This window comes from Athene cunicularia, assembly GCF_003259725.1.
Source record: "Athene cunicularia isolate RWA chromosome 14 unlocalized genomic scaffold, athCun1 chr14_part1, whole genome shotgun sequence".
Lineage (NCBI taxonomy): Eukaryota > Metazoa > Chordata > Aves > Strigiformes > Strigidae > Athene > Athene cunicularia.
In genome coordinates this window covers 6,814,031-6,838,229 of record NW_020799118.1, presented here as the reverse complement: position 1 = coordinate 6,838,229, position 24,199 = coordinate 6,814,031, and the positions used below count along the sequence as shown (strand labels likewise).

The following is a 24,199-nucleotide window of genomic DNA, read 5'->3' as shown; positions in this document are numbered from 1 at the left end:
GCCCCCCCGTCTCTGTGTTACCTCTCCTCGGAGCCGAACAGCGATAGGATTTAGCACTTATGTGAACCCTTTGTTTACACCTGACCTAATGTTTATCCCGAGGCTAACAGGATTTCCTGCGTGCAGAACCTAACCGCCTAGGTTGGTGATCCTCGCTGTAGTACTATCTCTTTGCGGCTGATAACGCTTGTACTCACCGGCTGTGAGTATCGGTGCTGAGGTGTTCTCTCGCTGCAGTGGAAGAAATCAGGTGAAGGAAATCCATCTGTCATGAGGCTGTGACATGAATAGAAATAATCTGAGAATTAGCAAAGAAAAGAAAAACATTGATTGCTGTCAGTAGTATAATGAACATCAGGCATTAGAAGTATCTAGGTACAGGTGATATACAGAATCTGACCGGAGGGAATTATGAGCACCTAGAACATGAGAAAAATAATTTCATATAATATTCAGCATTGCAAAGTATTTCTAAATGCAAACAGTACTTTTACGTGTCCTTTTTGGAGTGGGGTCTTGGTTCTGTAACTGTGTAGCTGTACGTGGATTGATGTGTATTATTCTAATGCAGGGGATGTCTAAAATCACTGCTCTGTTTTTGCATACAAAGCACAATCGCACTATTAATTATTATTCTGGAAATACATCTCTTCGATAGTCTGATCTCAGCTTGGCTGGTGCTGCTCTGTTATCAGTCCTGAAGCTCATTCTTCAGATCTGACCAAAAGGGGCTGGCAGAGATCCCATGCTGTGATTAATTCCTCACTAGCATCTCTCCACAACACTTCGTGGTGGGGGCGGTTTTCTTTTGGAAATTGTACAGTGAACCAGTCTTCTGCCTATGTGTGGCAGAGCAGGTTACTATTTGTGTTACTATTGCTTTTATTTACTAGATTTTCTTCTCTGTGATTGGATGCATCTTCCTGTATCGGTTGATGAACATTAGGGCTCTAAAAAGGGGAACAGATAATACATCTAACCATGAATAGGCTAACCTTAAATCTTTGCACGGTTACGGAGTTATTCTTTATACTCTAGCAGCATCCAGCAGTATCTTTTTGACCAGCTGGGAGATATTTGCAATCTTTGGTCAGAAGACTTTAGCTATTGAAAGCCTCATTGATTTTTAACTGTGACAACTTTTTGATGACAACTGTGAGATTTGCTGTTTCTGCTTAGTTGCTTGTTATTGTACTTTGTACCCGCTGGGGCAGCTTTGTGTCTGCCATTTCTGTAGTGATTCTACACCAGATAACGTAGGGGACTTCGCTCTGTTGAAAACAGTGGAGTTATTACTGTTGTCATTGAGAGCAGATTTTTGGACCAACAGCTGAAGACTGCATTTGGAAGCTGTCCTGCTGACTGTTTGCTGCTTTTGCCTGAGATGTGTAAGGCTTCTTGATTCATTTTAAGTGATTGTGATTGCTTGTTCAGGTATGTTGGCTTAATAGTTTTAATGAATATAATTTGGGAGGGGGAATCAGGGAGAGGGAAATCTCAAGCAGATTTCCTTTTGTATGAACAATTCCATTCAGCTGTGCGGGGGATATATCGGTGCCACTTACTATAACTGTGCTGGAATGTTTCTGTGACATTTCTGTATTACTGTTGCTGTACCTCTCTGGTAATAAAAGTGAAGTGCCAGTCAAATACAGCGCTATTGTTACTACTGTGGGGTTGCATAACTTCACTAATTGCTAATCTAGGCATAAAGAGGTAAAAATACTATTCCTCTACAGTTATTGATTTAGATAACTACTGGTGTTAACGTGCAGAACGAAGACTTTACTACAAAATCTTGAGAGACACAGGACTCTGCCATCTTCTGCAGTCTTGAGGAAGACACTGTTTTAATAAAAACCCCGTATTGATATACTTCTCTTTTCCAAAACAACTTTTCTGACAAAAAACCTTTATAGTTTTCCCTTAAATTTATTAAATCTATGGTTTCAGCTAAAGCAGTGGTATTCCCTTGCCAAACTTGTATGTTGTAATGCAATGTTTTCCCTTGTCTATAGAGCTGTCTGAGTTCAGTGCTGAGTACCAGTGCTAGAAAGAGGATTTTGGCTGGTATTGTCACCGGGGATTGATTATTAACTTTGCCAGTTTTTACCTAGTCAGGCAGAAATACATAGTAAACAGGTGGCAAACATGGTTATACTGATACAGTGGTGAAAAAAAGATTTCTCATTCAAAGATTTTGAGCCCTGCCTGCAAGCTTTGGTGTAGACAGGATCCACTGTTCAGCAAAACTTCCTGACATTCGGTAGGAATATGATCTGCCAAGAATACCTGTCAGCAGTCCTAGAGAATTTTTGGTCAATACTATAGCTGTCTAGAAGCTTTCTAAGAGAACCACTGTTCATCTCCATCAGCTCTCCCAAAAGTAATTTCACAAATGGAAGTAACTTGGGAAAACTCTTCTTGAGTTGAACATCTCTGCATTTCTGATTCTATATTCTGTCTGAATTCTCAATATATTTCATCATGGCTTAATTTACCCTTCCCAAAAGAAGCTACTTCTTCATGGAAGGGGAAATACTCAAAATTCATTAACCCTCCCTTCCCCCCTCCCAAACACTTCCAAATAGGAAGAGGAAACAAATGATGGGCTGACAATATGACTGCTTACCCATGCAGCACAATCTCCATGGAAACAGACTGTCCTAGAATAGCTCAATCACATGAGGGTTACATGACATGAATAAAGTAACCAGAAAACTGGAAAATATCATAGAACTGGAGATACTTGCACTTAATTCATTACCCCCCAGGTCTTTAGAGAGTAGCTAATAAAGCTAGTATTGAAACCAATTTAGTACATGCATATCATAACTTGTAAGCAATAAGATAGTGGAAAATTAACATGATCCTCACTTAAGGGCTGTTTATTGTTTCCAGTTTGGGTGGCGTTTAGAATAAATTTTGAGCAATTTTCCATATGATGTCCTGCTACTTGAAATTGGTACCAGTGGTTTGCAGCTTTGCCTTAGTAGATCCTAATGGATTTCCTCTCTCTGTGTCAGCAGACACTGACTGTTTCACACTTTTTAGGACGTTTTGGATATTCTAAAAGTAAATGTACTAGTTGAAGTAGGAACTACCTGTCCATAGAAGGAATTGCAAAATAACCTTCAGAAAGTTTCCTTCTAGTTAATTATGTACTCATGGGGCAAGAAGATTAATTGAGTGTAACCATATTCAATACAAAAAACCATATTTAATTGATGATTAGTTTTCCGTCTGTAAAGTCAGTGTTTTTAATGTGTTGTGACAGAGTAATTGAGAAGCCTGTTATACAAATCAGATATAAACAAGTGAATATTCTACTGATTCACCATGAAGTAAATTACAGCTAGGTAAAAAAATAAATAAAAATCATTAATTAGCAACAGGTCACTGAATCATTAAAACATTGTAGCCGTTTCAGCAGTGTAAGGATACTATAATTTCTATGGGCAGGCAAAGATCATCGATTACCCTTCTCCTATTTGTCTAAACCCAGATCACATTCTTTTTCGCAGCTTCCACTTCTGAGATGAAGTTTTGTAATAACCTTTTTTGTCTGTTGTATGAATGAAGACCATGAAGTCATTATGCATTTATATTAGCACATTTGCTGTCTTGGTGCCTCTAATAGGAAACAGCATAATTTCCATCATCTGTCTCCTGGCAGAGGTCGAAAATGAGCATTGGTCATTACGCAGTGAAGGGGGAATGAACATTAGTTTGAAGACTGAGATCCTCAAGATTTAACTTTGGTCATTATAGGACTGTAATGCACAGGAAGCAACCTCACAGTTCTCAGCTAAGAGACTCTGTACTGTTTCAGACAGTCTACATAAATAGTTTTTGTATTGGCTATGACTGATCACGTTCAATATTGCACCAGTACTTTAAACCATTTTCAACTCTCATTAAACTTTTTGATGTTTTCATTAAATGCATTTCTTATGAAATATCTTTAGAAGGGTAATCATTTAGGGCTGTTTGTCTAACTTACAAAAGAGCTACCGTGAGTTTCTCTGCTTCTTGCTTTATATCTTTAACACGTCACGTGAGGTATGTGACTAACATTATTGCCTCTATATGGTGCTTTACATCCATATGGTCATACCATGAAAATGGAAATCTTACTCTGAACATTTTCATGCAAGTGAAGGTTAACAGCATCAAGTTTCATATCTGGTACACATAGTTGTTCACTTGAGACTGCCCTTACAGGGCAGCTATCGCTGGGACAGATTGTTCATTTAAAGGTTACATTTTTAACAATCATCTCCTTTGCCCTGCTTTGCTTAATAAAAGCAAGTGCTGTAATGTGTATCTCCTTAAAGCACCTAACCTGTGTTCTTCCTAAAACTTAAGTTGGGATTCATCCAGGCCTTCGGTCCTGATGGTCGAGTGGGACGTGTTGTGTTCCTAGAGAGTTTACTATTGTTCAGTCTGGATCAGGGAAAGTGATGCTCTGTTTTTTGTTGGTTGTTTCCTTTGAATGGCTTTAGACTTGTGAAGAAGCACAATGAGTCATTCATTTTTGATTAGCTGATTGATGACACTGCATGTATGCACCATTGTCACAGAATATGGGATTTCTCTAGCCAACCATTCCCATTTGCAAATGCAATCTAATACCTGGGCTTTGGAAGAGAATGAAAGGAGTGAATATTATAACTGCCTATTGACCAAGCATGAAAAGATTTTTCTTTTTTTTCTTTTTTTTTTTTTTTTTAAAAAAAGCACAATGTTTATTTTCCTGAGACTGCTCTATCCTTAACGAAAAAAAATGGTTTTGACTCTGCCTTTATTCCAGTAAAAGGAGCAAGGCTGTGAAGCAGTCTAATTATGATATAACTTACACTTGCATCGCACCCAGTGCAATTTACACGTACTTTAAGCACCTGAATTTGAACCATAAAGTACTGTTGATAATGTATTATTTTGCAACAGGATACATCACTTTTTCTGTTGTGTTTTAGGATATTTGTAGGGGCAGTGTTTGGAAATGTTTTCAATCTGTGAGAAAACAGAAATAAGTCAGTTTGCATTCTGAGTACAACAGGCAAAAGCAGCTTTCTGGGAGGGCAGCAAAGGGGACTAGGGGTGGGCTATGCCAGCTGCAAATCCAGTGGAAAAAAAACAGTAAACATGGGCTATTGAAACAAGCTGTGCTTCTAATTGCTGTGAAATCCTCCAAAGTGAACTGTAGCTAAACAAACAAATATTTTGTTGTCTCAGACAGAAAAATGAAAACCTACCCAGCCATTGGTTTCTTCCTCCTCTTCGTGATCAGCTATGGCTCTTCTGAAAACTCAAGTACATCCAGAGGGTGCGGACTGGATCTTCTCCCTCAGTACGTTTACCTGTGCGACCTGGATGCCATTTGGGGCATAGTTGTGGAGGCAGTTGCGGGGGCAGGTGTGCTGACCACGTTACTGCTGATGCTGATTCTGCTGGTGAGGCTGCCCTTCATCAAGGACAAAGAGAAGAAGAGTCCCCTGGGAATGCACTTCCTCTTTCTTTTTGGGACTCTCGGGCTGTTTGGGCTGACGTTTGCTTTCATCATACAAGAAGATGAAATGGTGTGCTCTACCCGAAGATTTCTATGGGGAGTTATCTTTGCTTTGTGCTTCTCGTGCTTGCTAGCTCAAGCCTGGAGACTTCGTAGACTAGTTCGACATGGGAAGAGTCCATCTGGCTGGCATCTAGCTGGTGTGGCAGTCTGCCTGATGCTCGTTCAGGTCATTATTGCAACTGAGTGGTTAATACTGACAATTGTCAGAGATAACAAGTTGGCCTGCAGCTATGAACCAATGGATTTTGCTATGGCTTTGATTTATGTTATGTTCCTGATGGTATTTACCATGGGATTTTCTCTTTTCACTCTCTGTGGAAAGTTCAAGAAATGGAAGAAAAATGGAGTATGCCTCATTATAACACTTTTTTTTTCCATTCTGATTTGGGTAGCCTGGCTGACTATGTACCTCTTTGGTAATGCTGAGCTAAAGAGAAGAGACAAATGGAGTGATCCTACTCTTGCTATTGCACTGGTGTCCAGTGGTTGGGTGTTTGTTATTTTTCATGCCATCCCAGAGGTCCACTGTACCATCCTTCCATCACAGCAGGAAAACACTCCCAATTATTTTGATACTTCACAGCCAAGGATGCGTGAAACTGCTTTTGAGGAAGATATACAGCTTCCTCGGAGCTACATGGAAAATAAAGCCTTTTCAATGGATGAACACAATGCAGGTAAGAATTTACTATAGAGGACTATATTTTTCTGTAGTAGCAAAGAAAATCATCTGTATGAGGCATTTTTTGGGATGTTCAAAACAAGGGTCATTACGAATGCTGTATTTTGCACACTATATGTTGTTCCTTTTAAAAATTTTCATTAAGATACCACTTAGTGGGGGAAAAACATTTAAAAAATGCAATACAGAAAATGTGTTTGGTTTTTCTTTTGAATTTTGTGTGTTCATTGAAAAAACAAACAATTTCAAATGCAAAGCTGACAATGAAAACTGAAACAATTAACTGTGGGGGAAAATGAGCTCTGTTTTAAAATAGTTTAAAGGACATTTTTTGTCATTATAAGTTAACAACATTTAATATGAAATATTTTGCAAAAATGCAGGAAAAAATCAAGAGCATGCTTTATGTTACAAAGCACTCAGCCTCTTGAGCAACAAAATAATTATTATTAATTCCGTTTCCATTGAAAAGGGATTTAGTGCTACTTTGTGACACTGCGAGGGAAGAAAATGCAAAGTGGCATATAGACAAGTTCAAAGACAGTCTTTGTTCTGAAGGCTTTAACATTTGAACAGAGTATGCCTAGATAAGAGGTTCCAAGGTAATGGCTGCTTTCCTTGTCATAGCTGTTGGGTGGCAGAGAACAATGTGTGATGACACATCATTAAAATTTGCAGTGAAAATGGTTTTGAGTGATTACTGAAAGGGCAAGCAACAACTGATTAAGAGATCCAAACCATTGTGGGAACATTTAACCTGTATCAGAAGATACACAGGGATGCTTATCTAACCTGCGGTGGGAAGCACGATCCCAATGGAATTCTTTAATGCAGGTTGCAGTCTGGTGCTGTCCCACAGGTGGATAAAGGATTTTGTTACTAGTCCAACTGCTTTTTATTCACTCTACTTGAGGACTTTGCTATCCCAGCCAATAGTTGCCAGTTTGCTTTGGCAGCCCCCAAAAGGAGGCTTGGGGCATGTTGTCCAGGCACTTCACCTTCCTATTCATCTTTATGTATCCTTGATTTCCTCTGGGTTTGATTTTTTTCCTCTGGATATAGACCAGATATGGAGGAAAATGGCACTCTTGTTTGGCACAATGTTGAGTCAGGAAGGCATTTTCCCTCTAAATGTGTTAGCAGGAGCTTTAAAGGTCTCGTAGTACAGAAGCTTCAAACACAAAGGAGTTAAGATCCTGTGAGTATATCCAAGCACAGTGGTAAAACAAACAAAATCACATGGATAAAAGCATGATTGTTTATTACTAACGTTCCAGAGCTGCAGAGGCAGCTTCACTACGGACTGTAAGAGCACTCTTTTTTCTTTTATTTTTTTTTCTTCCCCTCTGTCTATCTCCCATTAATTTAATTTCATAGTAAGGTAACTGCAGTGGCTTTAGTCGAGCTATTTCTGACTAAAGCAGATCTAAGAACTAAAGTAGATCTTTCACTCTGTATTATTCTCATTCACGCATACATTTTAAAAAAGGAACTGGAAGCTCCTTTTGATCTAATCATTCAGTGATTAAGTTGTTTAGTGAAATGGATAGACGTATGATCGCCATAAAGTCAGTGTCTTATTATAGTGCAGTTTCTGTTCTGTTTTAATCTGTCTGAATCTTATGCAGTTCAATACAAAATAGATTTCCTTATCTGATGCCCTTATTAATATTTATTGTAATAAATGTGTGTCATTCCTATTCCTATAGCTTGTGGGAGAAGGATACATAATTTTTAATAAATCAAAACAGATTCATTATTCCTTTGCAGAGGTCTTTTTTAAGTAAAGACTTATGACAACAGCATTTGGAGACAAAACTTGCCAGTATGGCAGAGACTTAAAGTAAATATAGGTCATAATATTCAAGTCACATATTATGGCTGCTGAAGTGTTAATTTAAGTCAGATCACTGTGCTGATGGTTGTCAGTGGCTAAGCACCTGGAATCTATTAGCAATTGGCTCTCTGCAGGTATGCAGAGAATGTTCTTTTATTCATTTAATTAACCTTAATTCAAGAATTCATCATTAAGAGTTCAGAAATTAAAGGAAGGGTACTTTCTTCAATTATACTTAATGATGATGTTTAAAAATGTAAGAACTACTGGTTGTAAAATTTTGGATGACACAATAACAAAAAACCCTGACTAATATTTGTTTTAGTAAGTAGTTAGGTTTAAATAGAAAACGTGCTTGGATAAACATACTTTCCATTAATTCTTGTTATTTCCATTAATACTTGTACAACGTAATTTAGTAATTTTGCCTTTTTAATATTTTAAGCAGCATTTTAAAAGTCTGAACTACCTTTTAACTATAGGTTCAAACAAGCATCCGTTCTCCCAAGTTTCTCTCTCTCAGCAAAACGTAGCTCCAAGTTACACATAACAAGAGCTGTTCTATTCCAGGAGTATCATTAAGCATTCATAAAATAAATTTAAAGTCAGATATTTAAACATCATTTAAGCAACATACGAACCTTGGGTTTTAATATTCATATGATAGATAAGTTTATCTCTTTGGAAGAGTTATTTTCATACCTTGTGTCTTGTAAAAATGTTAGTAAAGTATTTAGTAACGCTGGAAAAAGGCAACTTGAATGAGTTCTCAGTGCTCTCTGGAAGTGCAATGCACACTAGTAGGACAACCACTGTAAGGCAAAGTGAATTTGCTTTATATGTGAAAAATCTGAATGCAAAATATAGAATGCTACAGCTGTCAGGAAACCCATGCCTAAGCAGCTCTGGTACTCACTGAATTTCATTTAATAACTTTTAGTAACAGAAGTCACCCTCAGAGCCAATGCCTAAAAGCAAAGTTAACATTTTAAACATATTAAAAGGAGACTTTGACAAGACATTTGCTCAAATCTTGGCGCTATTTTTTTATCCTATACATACTCTATGCAAGTAGATGTGTTTAATAGAAATGGAAAAAGTACAAGGAGAAATGCTAGAGAGGTATGATAAAAAAATTCCAAAATTAGTATTTTGTCCACAAGCTTTGTCTTTGATTTTCATATTAAAAGAAATTTAGACTTAGGAAAGGAGAATTTAGCAATATAAAACTGAATTTACTGGTTCTTTAAGATAACTTTGAAATGACCATAGAAATTTTGTGTCAATATTTTGTGTAAATCTGTAAATATTTTAATGACAGTACCCATTATATATTTTTCTTCATGTGTACTAGCAAATACCAGCACAATCATTTGTGTTTGAAGCCAACCTACAAAGAAAGACAACTACTGACCCTCAGATGGTTAAATATAAATTAAAAAATACATAATTCTAGTTTAGAATTATTTTCTAAATATTGGAATTTTCATCTTTTGTTCTCCTAGTGTTCTGCAAAAATATCTAATTTTAAAATACAGAGCAAGTGACATCTGTGTGTATCTGAAGTCAACAACTGAGCATTTGCAGGGCTGGATTTCTGAATTTCTGTGCTAAATCAATACTGTTCTTCATCTCTGTGCATAGCTCCCAAAGAGAAGAGTAGCAGTGGACAGAGGATGGCATATGGCAATAGGATCCATTTAAATCTTGTTCCACACAGAGAAACTCAACTATATTAAATCCTGACTTCATTAAAGTCTATGATGAAATTCCTGTAAACTTCAGCCCAGTCATGATTTCAGCCAGAGTGTAGACTGTAATTTGAATTAAATCTAAGATAAATTCTCGCCCCAGGTGCCTGAACTAGGCATGTTTCTATCTAGGAGCTCACAGATGAGTATTGCCCATTGTAACCACGCGAGTCCCGTGGATAAATGAGCTCTGTTCTCTGGCCACATCTGAATTCAGAGAAGCTGTTATTTACCCCCAAAGGAAAAAGAGAGTTTGTATGTGCCAATCCCCAGACTGGTTTAGAGAAAAAAGAGCATATCCCTAACTGTGCATATCTCTCATTCAGAATATACATCTTGAATCCAAAATTGTGCTAAATTTAATGGAGAGACTGATGTATTTCTGGTATAAACATTCAGAAGTACAATCAGTATCTTCTCTTTTGCTTCAGTCATTTGACATGTTTAAGCTATTTGAAAGCAATATTTACTTCGTATTTCTAGTTTCTCAGCGTAAATATAATCTGAAACATCTGGAAAATCCTTATACACTAGTCATGCTGAAGTAATGCTCAGGGGTGTTGTGAGCATGCTTACTGGCTCGAGCAATGTTTTGGATCACTGTCCTCTGAATTTGATAGAAAGCAAGATGTAACATCATTTTACTTAACCCCACAGTATCCAGACCAATATAGTAAGCAGTTTGCAAAATACACTGGGCAAGATATGTCAGAGGTTTGGTCCTATTTAGGTCCTATTGAAATGAGACTAAGCAAACTTCAGAAATTTGGTTCCAATATTTTTTTTCCCATTCCACAGCAAAGAGTTAATTTTATGTAAAACCGATTCTTCTGAGATCCATCCCCAACTACATAAGAAAAACTGCTGTTCAAAAACAGTGTGAAAACTTGTATGGCAGCATTGAAAGTTAAAATCAGTGGCAAAGTTCTCAATAACTGAACTGGAAGCAAGATACTTCTATGATTTCAAAGGAGATGCACAGCATTAATTGTGTTCCTAAGAACAATCTCTCTTTTCCAAACACAGCGCTAAGAACGGCAGGATTTCGAAACGGCAGTTTGGGAAGCCGACCTAGTGCTCCTTTTAGAAGCAATGTTTATCAGCCAACTGAGATGGCAGTTGTGCTAAATGGTGGGACTGTAAGTATCAAAATGTGATGATTTAAGAAATCTTTGCTATACACTGATATATAGAACCACTACTAATTGAAAAACCTGCTTTTAGCTTCTTCACAGCAGGAGGGAAAGCTGTAAATGAAAACTTGGGCAGCAAGTATGCACGTAATGCTTCCCTTCCCTCCAGAAAAGATGTAATTACCAAGTATTTTGCATTTCTTTACTTGGCCGATCACATTCTGAAGTGTAGCTTGAGTGAACCAAGTTCTTTGGTGAAACTGCATATTCAGTGGCCCTTTCAAATGAAATCTGTGTTAAGGTATTTAACATAACTATTAAGTGACATAATTTCTAACCTGATTTTTTTTCAAGATGATGCAAGTCAAACAAATCTTTACAGGCCAGTACATTACTTTAAATAAGAATCATTGTTGCAGATAGTGGTCTCTCACATACCTCTGATTTTCTTGTAAAATGTATGTAATTCTAAGTTACAGATGTGTACATCTCTGGGAAAGGGATTCATAAAAGAGGAATACAGAATATTTTAATGTTAATAGCACTGACTTTTCTTTCTTAGACAATAGTTTGGCATGCCATTCTTTGATAGATCCGTTTTTCTGTAGCCTGGTTGTTCTAAGAATGTCTTGGTGATCTGAAGCCAAACAGACCTTCTAAATGTTTTTCACATGCTGTGTAATGTGCACTTGAAGACATCTCATATACCAGGTATACTGTTGAAAAGGAAGAATTTTCATCCCCATAATTTTCATGCATACCTACATGCTTCTTAAAAATCTACCCATGAGCCAGTTTTTACTCATGTGAGTTGGGTTTTCTTTATTTTTAATCATGAGCTGAGTCCATAACTCAACCACTACATTTTAAACTAAATAACATGAACTGGTTGCAGGTCTCTTTGTTTTTAAATAAGTAAAGTTTTGGTCAATTTTAGTGAAGAAGAGGGACTAGATGCAAGGATTCTCCTGTGTGAATATGACAGTGGGAAACATACAACTTGAATAAAACGAAAAGGCTTGTGCTTTGCTGTCAGTAATGAATAGCATCCTTCTGATGTTTGGATTCATCTATGCATATGTTTTCTGATACCAGAATATGCAGCTCAGAGAAAAGGCAGTTTAAGGATGAGAAGCTAGAGGATTTGTTTTGAGGGGTTTGGGTTTTTTTTTGTTTAGTTTGCTTTGGTTTGAGGTGGATACAAAGCTTAATGGAGAACAGCAGACAGTAAAATGAGAGATTAATGTGTATATATAGTCATGGTTTTTACAGAGAGCTAAATGTACTGCATGGATGGAAGATGACTTTCCTTCTGTCACTTCACTCTGGAACTACTGTCTGGAAAGCTGTCATGTACCTGTAGTATGATAACACTGATTTTTGAACAGACTAGATCTCTCAGTTATGGGTTTATTATCCTTATTTCCAGATACCAACTGCTCCGCCAAGTTACACTGGACGACACCTCTGGTGAAAGGCTGTAGGCTGTAGAGAATGAGAATCCTTGTTGCAGATGTTGTTCCCTGGCAGTGTGTCTTTGAGGGAGGAATCCATAACAGTACCAGAACAAAGCAACAAAACATCCAGGAGCTTTTGAAATCCTACAGAGGATTTTGTCTAAATGTGAACACCACTGAACTGATAACTGCAAAAACAAAATTGTAAAACTGAAGCTGAATCTGATTTAAAATAGAAGTAGGCACACCTTAAATTGGAAGAGGGGGATATTGCGTTCTGAAATGTAAGATATTCTCTCGTCTGTAACTAGTGTGCAAGGCAAGCCTGTTTTTGTTGGTTGCCAGTTGCTTGCAAAATACCCTCCTCTCGCCTAAACTTAATTCATGTTGCCACAAGAGATTGCCACTACAGTGTGAAAACATGCAGGATTTCTTTCCATTTTGCTCCTTTTCCCTTCATTTCAAATGTCATAAGAAGTACCTTGTTTGCTTCATTATCTAGCTGTACTGTACAGTCATGTAGCATCATGTGTAGTCAAGCATTGTCACTCTGTGGCAACTAAATTAGCATTACGCTGTAGACTGGTACTCCTTCTCTTTAAAAAGCTGGTGTAGGAAATGCAGTTTTGGAGGGATGAAAGGTCAATGCATGTTTCATGCGAGTTATGGAGCTTCTTGAGGCAGAGAGAAAAAGCGTAGGTCCAGCACAGAGGCAGCTCTCCTCAGCCCCGTGGGATCCAGTCCCTGTTATTCCAGCCTCAGTCCTGAGTGCGAGCAGAGCCCCGCGCTCTCACGTCTCCAATGGACGAAGCCATTAAGTGAGACTTTGGAGGGATATACTTCTGCAAAGACTTAGCTTGGGAGAGAACGTGACTCGAGTTTGCCAGAAAGAGTTCGTTGTGGTAGTGGATTAAAGGCAACCCACTGTAATGCCTGAGCCAGCCTGTTCTGTTGGACTGATCTTGTCAAGCAGGAAAACGGTGGCAGCTGAGAAGTCCTGACCACCTTTGAGGAGAAACTGGGCAGCAGATAGGGTCAAGACCTCCCTTTCTAATCCCTGTTCATGTGAGTAGTCCCCTTGACTGCAGTTGTTTGTGCATTTAAATGTGGTTGTGCATTTCAGTGCCTAGCTAGTAGAATCTCCATGCTGGAGGTGGTTTGTTGTTGTTTTTGGTTTTTTTTAAGGTGATTTCTTCCCCACTCCTCCCCCTCCCCTCCCCTTTTTGAGTTGATACAAGGCAGACTCTCAAAGCTTTTTATCTTTGTTTTCTCCAGGTTATTTAAAAGGTTCCCATTGCCCATTGTTTGTGCCATGTTTTTTCATTATGTTTAAGCAATCATTCCTTTATTTAACATTTAATACATATCGGACATTGAAAACATCATTGTATCCTCACTGTTTGGCCAATGTTAATCTTAGCTTTCCTCAATACTAAAAGCTAATCGTTTTTAATTGAGGGCATAGGAAACATATAACAATTAAACTTTGCATATGCTGTAATAAAAATATATATTTTCAAACTAAAAAAACTATAATGTACAAATAACCTAATAGCTTAGTAGCTTCACAGAAGGAAGTTACTTGCTGTATACTGCAAAAGAAAGACAAGCTTTTTATTTTTCAAGAGTCTTCCTGATTCTTCATTTACCTCCATTTCTACTGAATTAGGAACCTAGTCCTGCAGACTTGTACTCCCATGAGTAGTTCCAGCAACACCAGTAGGTCTACATACAGGTGCAGAGGCTGCAAGACCAGACCCTAAGTGTTGCACACAGATATATGTGTATATATATACAGAAAAAATATATATTGCCATTCTTGCCATGATCATCTTATGGGGTTTTATTTCAAAGCCCTTCTCTTCCAGAAGCAAAGTTTTTCTATCATGCATGGAGTAAAGGAGTATGTTAGCTCCCCCCTGCCCTTCCCTCCTTGAGGCAAAGGAAGCATGTGCTTGTTTTAGGGATTGCTTATTTTATTTTGTAACTAACTAGACAGCCTTAGTAACCAGGTAGGGTAGGGGTGGATATTGCATGCTATCCAGCAACTTAGAAATAAATTTTGTTTGTTTTAAGCAAAGCTTTGATCAAATAAGATAGTATTTAAAATAACAATAGTTACCCAGAAGATGCATCATTTGGAACAATAAAAACCCTATTACCATCACTTGCCTGCAGAATTTTGCTTTTAAAAACCAATTTAAAAAAAAAACCCTCATAAAATTCTATTGTAAAAACATATAAGATGACCATGGCATAAATGGTAGGACAACTTTCTTTTAAAAAGCTTATCATGCTACAGCCAAGATTTATGAATTATAATACACATTTTACAGACTTTGGACAAAATCTGTACAAGATATAGTTACCTTAAGAAATGTTTTTTTCTTTTTCTAGATGTGACTGAATTGATAAATAGAGTTCCCAATCCTGCTCCTGATGATGTTGTTTGGAATTTGAGGCCTTATGCAAAGATATGGCCAGATCCTAAAAACTGCTACTCATGTGACTAGTCTCAATGGGTTAGTCATGTGGACTATTCACAAAATTAAAAATTAGCAGGATTGAGTTTAATTTGTGGTGGTGAAGGTGTGGCAATAGATTAGGAGGGTCTTTATTTTCCAACTTTATACAATTAGTAATAAGCAACTTTTTTTTTTAAGTCATTAGTCTGTGATGTAAAATTCCCCAAATAAAACTGTAATTGAAGAAAGGCACCTTTATGTTAACTTATATTTTTGTTACAGTAAACAAATTGTTTACTTTTGCCTTTTATGGATGTTACCTAGAATGTAGAGCATCTGTGAACAACATAAGTAAGTAAGCACAAGCCTTTCGCAGTTCAGTTAATTATAATTAGCTTTTATGCTATAAAAGCTACTATGTTGTCTCTTGATGGTTATGTGCTCATGGTGTTTCCTTGCAGAAAAATGAAATTGTGAAGTATCTGAAAAAACTATTACCACAAGATTTATAACAACTGGCTTTTGATCAATGGCTGGAAAAAAGTTCAAAGCCATTCTTTACAGATCCTCTCCTTGCTTTCAGAGGAGTTGTGGGTGTTTGACACTTGCCAGATAATATATAGCATCTTCAGAAGAACACTCTCAATACATACAGTTGTTTCTATAAAAAAGGTACATGAAATACTGTAGAACTAGATGTTTCTGGTTTTAGTCTAAACACAGGCATCTTGATTGGCTTTGTTTAAGCTTGATGCCTTGGGTCTAACCAAAGGCCATGCAAAAGGGAGCATTGTAGCTTTTATAATAAAACAATTGGACTCTTCTACCAATTTACAGGATTACAAAGCAGGTGCTTTTTATTAATTGATGAGAGCTAAAGCTCGTTTTTGATAGATAATATATATTTATTAAATGTATTAATGTGTGTTTTATAACGTACCCTTTTTTCCGCTGATTGTTGCATACTGGTATCTTACTAAGTACATCTTTAAAGGATTTTCAAGACAATCAATGTGTACCATGATGACTGTACATAAGTATACAAAACTACAAAGGTTGTAAAGCATGGGCAAATGTTTTATTTTCAAAATGCTGTTCTTAACAAGAATAAAGGCTTTACTATTTACTTACAATGTTGGTGTTAACTTGGTGTTGAAATCCACCTAAACTTTTTCCATTACAGTAAACTAGTGGTGGTACATTCAACGTTGTCCTGTGGTGATACTGTGGGTGCAATTCTGCACTATAAGACAAGTTAAACTAAAGGAAGCCAGCTCCTAGCGACTAGGGGCATGTTCCTCCACCTTTGTGGGGATGTGACCATTTACCCATACCTCTGACACCAATCGAACCCACGGTGAGCCAGTCAAAGAACTGAGCAGCCAAATTCTTAAAACTGCATGTGCTACTTTTTTTTCCATTTGGCTCAGCAGTTTCCTGTTCTGGCTCAAGTGCTAGGGCTTATGAAAAGGAGGGGATAGGGTCATAGAGCTGCGGTTGAAGAATGCAGGTTGAGAGGTTTTTCTTCAAATGGTTTGATTTTTTTCCTGATGTGGTTCAACAACAAGCATCACCAACCAGGAAAAAAATGAGGAGTGGGTACTGATAGAGTAGCAAAGACAAAGTCTGCGTAAGTGATGGAAGAAATCCATGTTGAACCATGGCAAGAGTTGGAGGGTGTCTGTATTATCATGGTTTCATTCAAAACAACTAGACCTTTGTTTTACTTGTATGGAATTAATAGCAGAACTGCAAATATCTTCTCTAATTGTGAAATTATAAAGGTATAAATAGAACTATGGTTGACAAGACAGTAAAAAAATGAGGGCTCCTTAGCAAGGGGCCCCATCTGATTTTTATTCTGCTTGCACCTCATTTAAGTACACATACACAAGATAGCTGAAAATGCTATCACTGTGATCTTAATTTTACACTCTCTCAGCACATGTGCTAAGTGGTAACAAAAGAGCCTTTGACTTTTTTCCCCTGCAGAAATGCAGAGCAACCCTAGCTCTCATTGCCTTCAGTTGGAATTGCAGATGCACAGCCTTTCTGAAGATTAGACTGTTATGAACAGAGCTTGGATTTGTGTAAATTGTCACAGCTCTGCAGAAGTCAGTAAAGCTACTCCAGTTTAAACTAGCTGGATTTAGTTTTAACACATGCATACATGTGGGTTTAACCCCACTTATTTCATCCAGAGTTTTGTCCCCGTTGGAGAAGCTTGCAAGTGAGCGTTCAGGAACACAAGATAAATAGCAACTCAAAAATTTTGGCTAAATGTGCACAATTGCACCTGTTTTAACAGAACTGTGCTCACTTAGACTAGGACTGAATTTTGTCTTGGCATGCTGGGTCCTTACATAATCTCCCTTTGATTTACAACACATCACATGTAAAACTGTAATGCTAAGAGTGTTTCTAAATCAGTACCACAAAGTTTAGTCCATGAGCTCTGTATTTTGTGATGTTGGTGAGAAAACTAAAATTGAGATGTTGAATGATCTCGTGTGGGTTCTTCCAAGTCTTCCAATTTGCTTCCCACTGCAACCATACAAAATAGACCATTAAATACCTAACTTCCCAAAACATCTACACAAACAAACAAGTAAACATCCAAACTTCCACAGCAAATACTCTGTTGTTCAATAAATAAATAAATAAAGATCCCCCACCCAAATTAAAAGACCCATTTCTTCTATGCATGGCATTTTTTTGTTTTGACACAGCTTCAGCACTCGTACAGAGTTCTCGGTGCCATCTGTGGGAGTTGTGCATGTGTAGCTGAGGGCAGTTGTTTGCTAGAAAGAAGTTACTGGATTGTTGAAAAAAAATGAAAGCAGATCTTTGAGGTTTTTGCTTTGAAGAATTTTCAATTAAAAGTCAGTCATTAAGTCATACAGTTCACCTAGTATATAAATATATTTTTGTCATTTAGGACAACAAGCAAGGTCAATAAAGAATAGTTTTTCTATGTCTCAGTGGAAAGAGGAATGTTATCCATGTGATTGCAAAGGGTCTGCCAAATGGGAAAAATCAGTCAAACAAAGAGCACAGGGTTGCTTGCTGGAGTAAACAATTCTAAATGAACAAAAGCTCTACATAAAAGTAAAATGTCCCACCCCCTAGTGAAAGCTGCTTTCAAAGCTCTGTATTCTTTCAGAATGCTGTAATACAGATTAACCTAATGTTTTTCTTCTGCTGATACAACAGTCTGGTTCCTCTACTACTGTGATTTCAGCTGTCATATTCTGTTCTTAATATTTTAATATTTTACAAACTGCCTTTTAACTTAGATAAAAATCTGTTTTTTCTACTCCCTATACTTTAGAAGATGCAGCTGTACTGTACACCTTTCACATCAATCAAGTTTGTTGAGAGATTTATATATAAAAGTCGTGCCACAAGAAAAGGAGACCAAATAAGCCCCAAAAAATCCCCTTTTGTACATGCAGTTTCAGGAGAGCTTAGTTGCCCTTCCAATGCATGCAACTGAAAAACACCAACAAAATCCTCTTGATATGTACGCGGAATACCAGGCTGCAACAGGCCCATGTGCTAATTTAAGGTGCTCAGTGTGCTACCAACCTGGAAGCTCTCAGTGTATAGAAAACATCATACAGGAGAAGTGATGGATGATGATGAGGAATATAGAGAATATCTTAGAAACCAAAAACATGACTGCAGTGGCAGGATATGCACTCTGTTCTGCAATGTTCAAGGCAATATGTGCCCAGTGCCTTGCTGGTACAAGACCCTTGTGGATTTTAGGGCCTTTGTTTGCACAGCTGGCAAGGGAAACAAGTCAGAGTGGATTAAATATCCCATGTGACTATGAATGTCCCATATACAAAATATTAATTATTGCATTTTATCTAATATTCCTTGATGTGATGAGGCCGGCCTTTGAAAATATTTCATAAAAATTTCAACAAGTTCAAACACCCCAGGGCTCACACACACCGTTTCGCATTGAAATGGGCAGGTATTAAGGTAGCTGCTAGCAGTGCTTTTAGTCAGGACCGTCCATGTCTTACCATAACCTGTGTTACTTAAGCATAACAATTTCAAATCACATCACACTAACCAGGAAGCACAGGTTGTCAGCACAAATCTGGATTTCAGGCAGTTATTTAAATAGTTTTCGACACATACTTGCTTCCTATGCAGATAGAAAAGCAGGATGTTCTCAGGATTCAGATAAACTGGAAAGATGGGAAAGAAGCTGCCTGGCTCTAAGTCTTTTCACTAGAAATTTCCATTGGAAAAATGTATTTTTCAGGCTGACACCTCAAATTGAAATAACTTGCTTAAAATATTTTGAAATGCCTAAGGAAGATGTTTGGTTTGTATATAGCATAACTCCAGTGAAGTTTAGGACAACTTGTACTAGCTGATAATCTAACCTATTTCTTTCAGACAACACATACCTAATAGCAATGAATAGTGTAAATGTCAGTATGAACAACTAGCTTACAATCCTGTCATTCAGATGCTGATTTTTAATTACTTCAGTCTTAGGAGTCCTGTAATTCCTTTTAACAGAGCAAGAGAAAGACTTATTTCTATTTCCAGTTCCATTTAAAAAAAACAACTTGAGCTTTAATATCACAGTTCCCATTTTATCCCTCTACGTCCCTAGTCACTGTGTGCAGTTATGCTGGCAGATTCCTACCATTGCAGAACTGTGATTCTACTGCAGTGGAGACCATCTCTTTTTCTTTACAGAGATTTCCTGCATGCTGGGGAAAGGCGTATGGACATAACCGGGCAGAACAAACTGCCCAAGGATGCCAGTTACGCAGTGACGATGGCAACTGTGCACTGCTGCCAGTCTCAGGGCAGTGCCAAGAAAACCATTCTCACAGAAGGCTGGATTCAGCTCCCATGAAAATTACAAACACCTTGACTCCCAAGACTTTTGTGTAACAGAATGTGTGAAAATTATCTACAAAGAATGCATAATCACTAATTTAAGGAGGTGCAACATAAGATTTAAATAGAAGTAACAGAATCATGATCATGCAGCATGATCACAGCATTTCATACAGTTTTAAAACAATGGCTCCTGTTTTAATTCCTAATACAGAGCAACTGAAGCCCTTATGACAATGTAAGTTAAAAAGAATAATCTCATTTAACTTATTTCCAATGTTATGATTTCTATCTATTTAGGTCATAGGGTTTCTACTGTCAGGACAGCTGAATTTGTTAGCACAAGGTTTCAGCCTCATTACTCTCATTTTTTAATACAGACCCAAACTGATTAAACTACACTTTAGTCACATGCATGTTCTAAATCATAGGACACTATAACCATCACTACAAGAATAAGCGGTAGGAAAGACTATGATTAATTTCCTTAGAGGTGAGGTGGGGGTTGCTCTGAAGAGGTTAGCACAACTGTTAACTGTTATTTTTGACTTGTTACTCCTACTATAATAAAGTTATCTATTAGCTTGTCTGCCACGTTCCTTGGAAATGCAGCTCATTTGACAGAGTTTATCATGTATGTGTTACAGTGCTGAGGCACAGATGATAGCTAAAGGAAGCACAGCACTGGCTTTGAATATGTTTGGGTTTACTCTTTTGGTTAGCTCCCAGGAGCAGAGTGCTTAAAAATCTGCACAGTTCCTATTAGACATCTGAGGATTGGCCTTTGTCTATTTATATATGCATTAAGTTCAAACATCTTTACCATCTATGTTGGATAACAGACACAATTTTCCCGTCATCTTAATGCACTAATACAGAATCAGGACTGACGTTCTGGTTTGAGACTTGGTTGTTTCAGCATAACAGCGACCAAACTATGACCTACTTTATGCACGACTGTATAACACAACTGGTTTGTGACAGTAGCTTATGAAAGGTTTATAAACCCAGACTCTTTATTTTGTTTAAATCATAAGAACTATGAGAATTACATTTAGTAATTTAAAGAGTTGAAAACAGTAATGAAAAATACCATAGACTCAGACTGTAAGAAGATGAAAATCCATTAAAGAAAATCTATTGGAATAACTTATTAGCAGGGGCTTAGAGTGAAATATATATATAGAAAGGAGTTTCACCCTAGCCTCCCAATGAAATGCCAAAGAAGCCTGAACACGAAATTGGAGCCACCAGCAATCTTTCTGAAATAAGACCTGACTTTTAAAGAGACAGTTCTTTATAAAGTGTGTATAATTTTAGCCTCTTACTATTGGAAGTCAGCATGTACGCAGTTATGAGTGAAACCTTTCATTTCTGGAAATCTTCAGTCACTAATGAGAGGAAAATCATGTATTGAAAAAAGATACATTAAACAAACAAACAAAAAAAAAAATTATGCCCATAGATATTCCCGCTAGTCATGAATCTGAAATGGAACTGTCAAGAGGATCTCTCATTGGAAGAGGCTTCTACAAAAGGGATATATATAAAAGTGACAGGACAAACCTAATTCTCCAAATCAGTAACAGCGTTTGTAAAATGCCTCCATGACTTTAGAGAACAAACAATTTTAGGGCATTTTTTAATTCACTTATGATCACATTAGGGAGGCAGGAGCTGACACACAGGAGACTCCGAAACACCAACATCCAGTAATGGGAAAAAAGGACTGAAAAATTTCTAGCAGAATTCGTTTAATATTTTGACAGAAAGATTAATAATTCATTTAAATACATCTGGATGGCATTTTTAGAATTCAGGGTGCATAAAGAGGAAATAAATATTGGAAGATACAAGCATTAGATTAGATGAACAACTGACATGAACACCTGAGTTTAGGGAGAGAATAAACTACACAGAATTAGATATACTGGAGACTGTGTTGTTACTGATTATCCAAGGGTCCTCCAAATCATTCAGTGATATGAAACTCATGAACAGACCACCACAGAAACACGGCTGTTTAGGGAAGAAGACCATGGACTGAGAGGAAAATCCAGAATGAAGGCAACTAGCACATCTTCAGTGCATTGATTAATGCAGGTTTTTTCCATGTAAATAGGCAAAATAGAATGATGAAAATTAAACGAACTGACCAGAAATGGAGAGAAATCATTCCAGAGTGGCAGGTCCCCAGGAAAAAGCATTTGCTTGCCCAGAAGCCAACATAGGCAGAAAACTGGAATGCCAAATTTGCTGGGCAGTTCTGTGAAAACTGCATTTATACCTATTAGTTATTTCTGAAATGTTTCCTACTTGCAAAATATGATAGGTTCTGTAAAGTCACCAGATTTAAACTCTTACACAGACTGAAACAAATGATCAGGTAAAAATCAAAGACATTTACATCAAAAAAGATGTCCAAGTGACTAGTATTGCAGTCTGGGTTTAAAGGGAAGTCAGGGGCAAGTAGCTTGTATGATCTGCAGTCTGTCACCCAGTTCTTTGCTAATCTCTGAATTGTATTTTATGACTCCACTAACAGTTTGTTATCTTTCTTTCCCTGTGTTCCTCTCCCTCTTTTTTTTTAACCAAAAGAGTTGAAAGTCCAGTTTGCTGCAGGACTATTTGGAGGTTTTACTTTTTAACTGCTGACAGCCTTTTCTCCAGGTTTTTAATGTGTCTCGTAGTTATAGATAGAAATTTTGGTTTTGCATATCTAAATGATGAATAAAAACCACAAACAGAAATTTCAGAAAAAATGATCCCATTTTTTCACTAGTACCTTGAAAAGATTAAAAGAGGAAAAAAGAAAAAGACTGCAAAACCCATGAAGAATTTCTCCTCTCAAACAGAAAAACAAACAAAAAATTTTATGTTTATATAATCACAGAAAAATCACCAAATTGCAGTTTTCTTTTTTCCATTACAAATCATTATTAACAACTGCAGAGTGATGGGTAAAAATACAGCTTTGGTACGGAAGGATTAGTTCAGACTTGTGCTAGCAGATACACTGCTGTGCCTGTGTAAGCACAGTTCAGAAGATCATGTATTCCGTGGCTTATCTAAATGATCATCTTTCAGGGTTTTTTCAAACATTCCCAACATAGTTTCAGAAATGAAATGTTACTGTAATCTTTATAACTTTTCAAAGATGTCCGAGACCAGGGTGTGGACCAATGAAGAGAAATCTGCATCATGAGTCTTATGACTTTTATCACTACATTCTCAGCTGTTAGTGCCAAGATTAAACTTTCAAAAACATCTCAAGCATCTTGAATTAGCCTTGATGAAAACCTCCATGTACTCAGCTATCGGCACTGCTTTGTTCTTAGATTTTCTTAAAAAAAAAAAAAAAATTAAGGTCTTTTGTGTAACTGAAACCTTATGCATTTGCTTTTAAATCAAAAGCAATCACATATATTAACCCATTTTAAACCATTTTGACTGCAGCACTTTTGTTTTCAGAAAGAAACAACCAAATACCTGTAATGTTCAAAAAAAGTTTCTTTTTAAAATATGCAGTCAAACCCTTTTAAATTGCAGTGACAGCAAGTAGCCTTCCAATTTAAACCTGTTTGTGGCTCAGTTTGAAACAAAATAATTTGACAAAATAACTTCAACATGTCAGATGTTAACATATATGTGTATATATATATGTTATATAACAGATATATTAAAAGTGTAAAACCATAGAATATGGGAAGGTTACCACTTAAACTTAAAATTGCTGAGCTCCATAATGAGATTAATTAAAGAATTACAGCTAAAGGAAGACAGTTTAAATTAGAAACAAAATATTTTGCTTAAAATCTGCCTAAAATATGACCACATTTCAACCACCCTTGGTGAAAGTGGGGAAAAAAAAAAGAAGAAATTCACATAAAACTGATTAATTCCTTACGGTTCATTGAACTGAATTTTCCCAAATAAACCACAGAGGTGCAGTCTTTAAGAAATCCATTAGCTATTCAGACTATGTCTTTTCCTAATCCAGCATTATTACCTATAGTACATTTTAAATATTTTTTTTAAGCCTAGTGTAAGAAGTCCCTTTCATATATATCCCCTTTTCAATGTTTTCCTTGGGAAACTACTCCGTCCTGCAAACACGCATGTGATTGTAACTTCATTTATGGCCACATTAATAAGGATCCATTAGAGCACATGACTATACTCAAATGTTTATTTGTTTATGGAATGAATTCCAAGAAGTTTCACAGTGTAGCCATTTTTTTCTGGGTACTGAATTTAATATTTTTCCCTTCCTCAATTCATTCTGCTTTGATGTGATATGATTATTTACTTTGATACAATTACATACAGTCATGCTTCAAAAGTATGCAGACTAGACTTCCCCTGTTCAACTTACTTAACTTGGTAAGCATATTTAGCTTTCAAATCTTTCCTCATAATTCAGG

The 24,199-nt window shown here is 37.0% G+C and overlaps 2 protein-coding genes across 5 annotated transcripts in view; one reads left to right on the top strand and one right to left on the bottom strand.

Moving 5' to 3' along the window:
* Positions 1-228: 228 nt before the first annotated feature.
* Positions 229-14,943, top strand: GPRC5B (G protein-coupled receptor class C group 5 member B). Of its 4 annotated transcripts, none has more exons than XM_026858864.1 (4): positions 229-250; positions 5,239-6,252; positions 10,872-10,984; positions 12,408-14,689. In XM_026858864.1, exons 2-4 carry the CDS (start codon positions 5,247-5,249, stop codon positions 12,450-12,452), a joined length of 1,164 nt encoding a protein of 387 aa, XP_026714665.1. In that variant the 5' UTR covers positions 229-250; positions 5,239-5,246; the 3' UTR covers positions 12,453-14,689. The 4 variants fall into 4 exon arrangements, with proteins under 4 accessions (XP_026714665.1, XP_026714666.1, XP_026714662.1 ...); XM_026858865.1 differs by lacking the exons at positions 229-250; positions 12,408-14,689 and adding exons at positions 1,367-1,388; positions 14,833-14,943; XM_026858861.1 differs by lacking the exon at positions 229-250 and adding an exon at positions 1,367-1,388.
* A 1,013-nt stretch (positions 14,944-15,956) lies between these two features.
* IQCK (IQ motif containing K) overlaps positions 15,957-24,199 on the bottom strand; it is a 43,719-nt gene continuing 35,476 nt past the window's right edge. Inside the window, exons 10-11 of the mRNA XM_026858866.1 lie at positions 21,932-22,014; positions 15,957-17,444 (exon numbers count right to left, since the gene is read on the bottom strand). Of these exons, the coding sequence (XP_026714667.1) occupies positions 17,322-17,444; positions 21,932-22,014 (206 nt within the window). The 3' untranslated portion in view covers positions 15,957-17,321. The remainder of the gene's footprint in view (positions 17,445-21,931; positions 22,015-24,199) is intronic.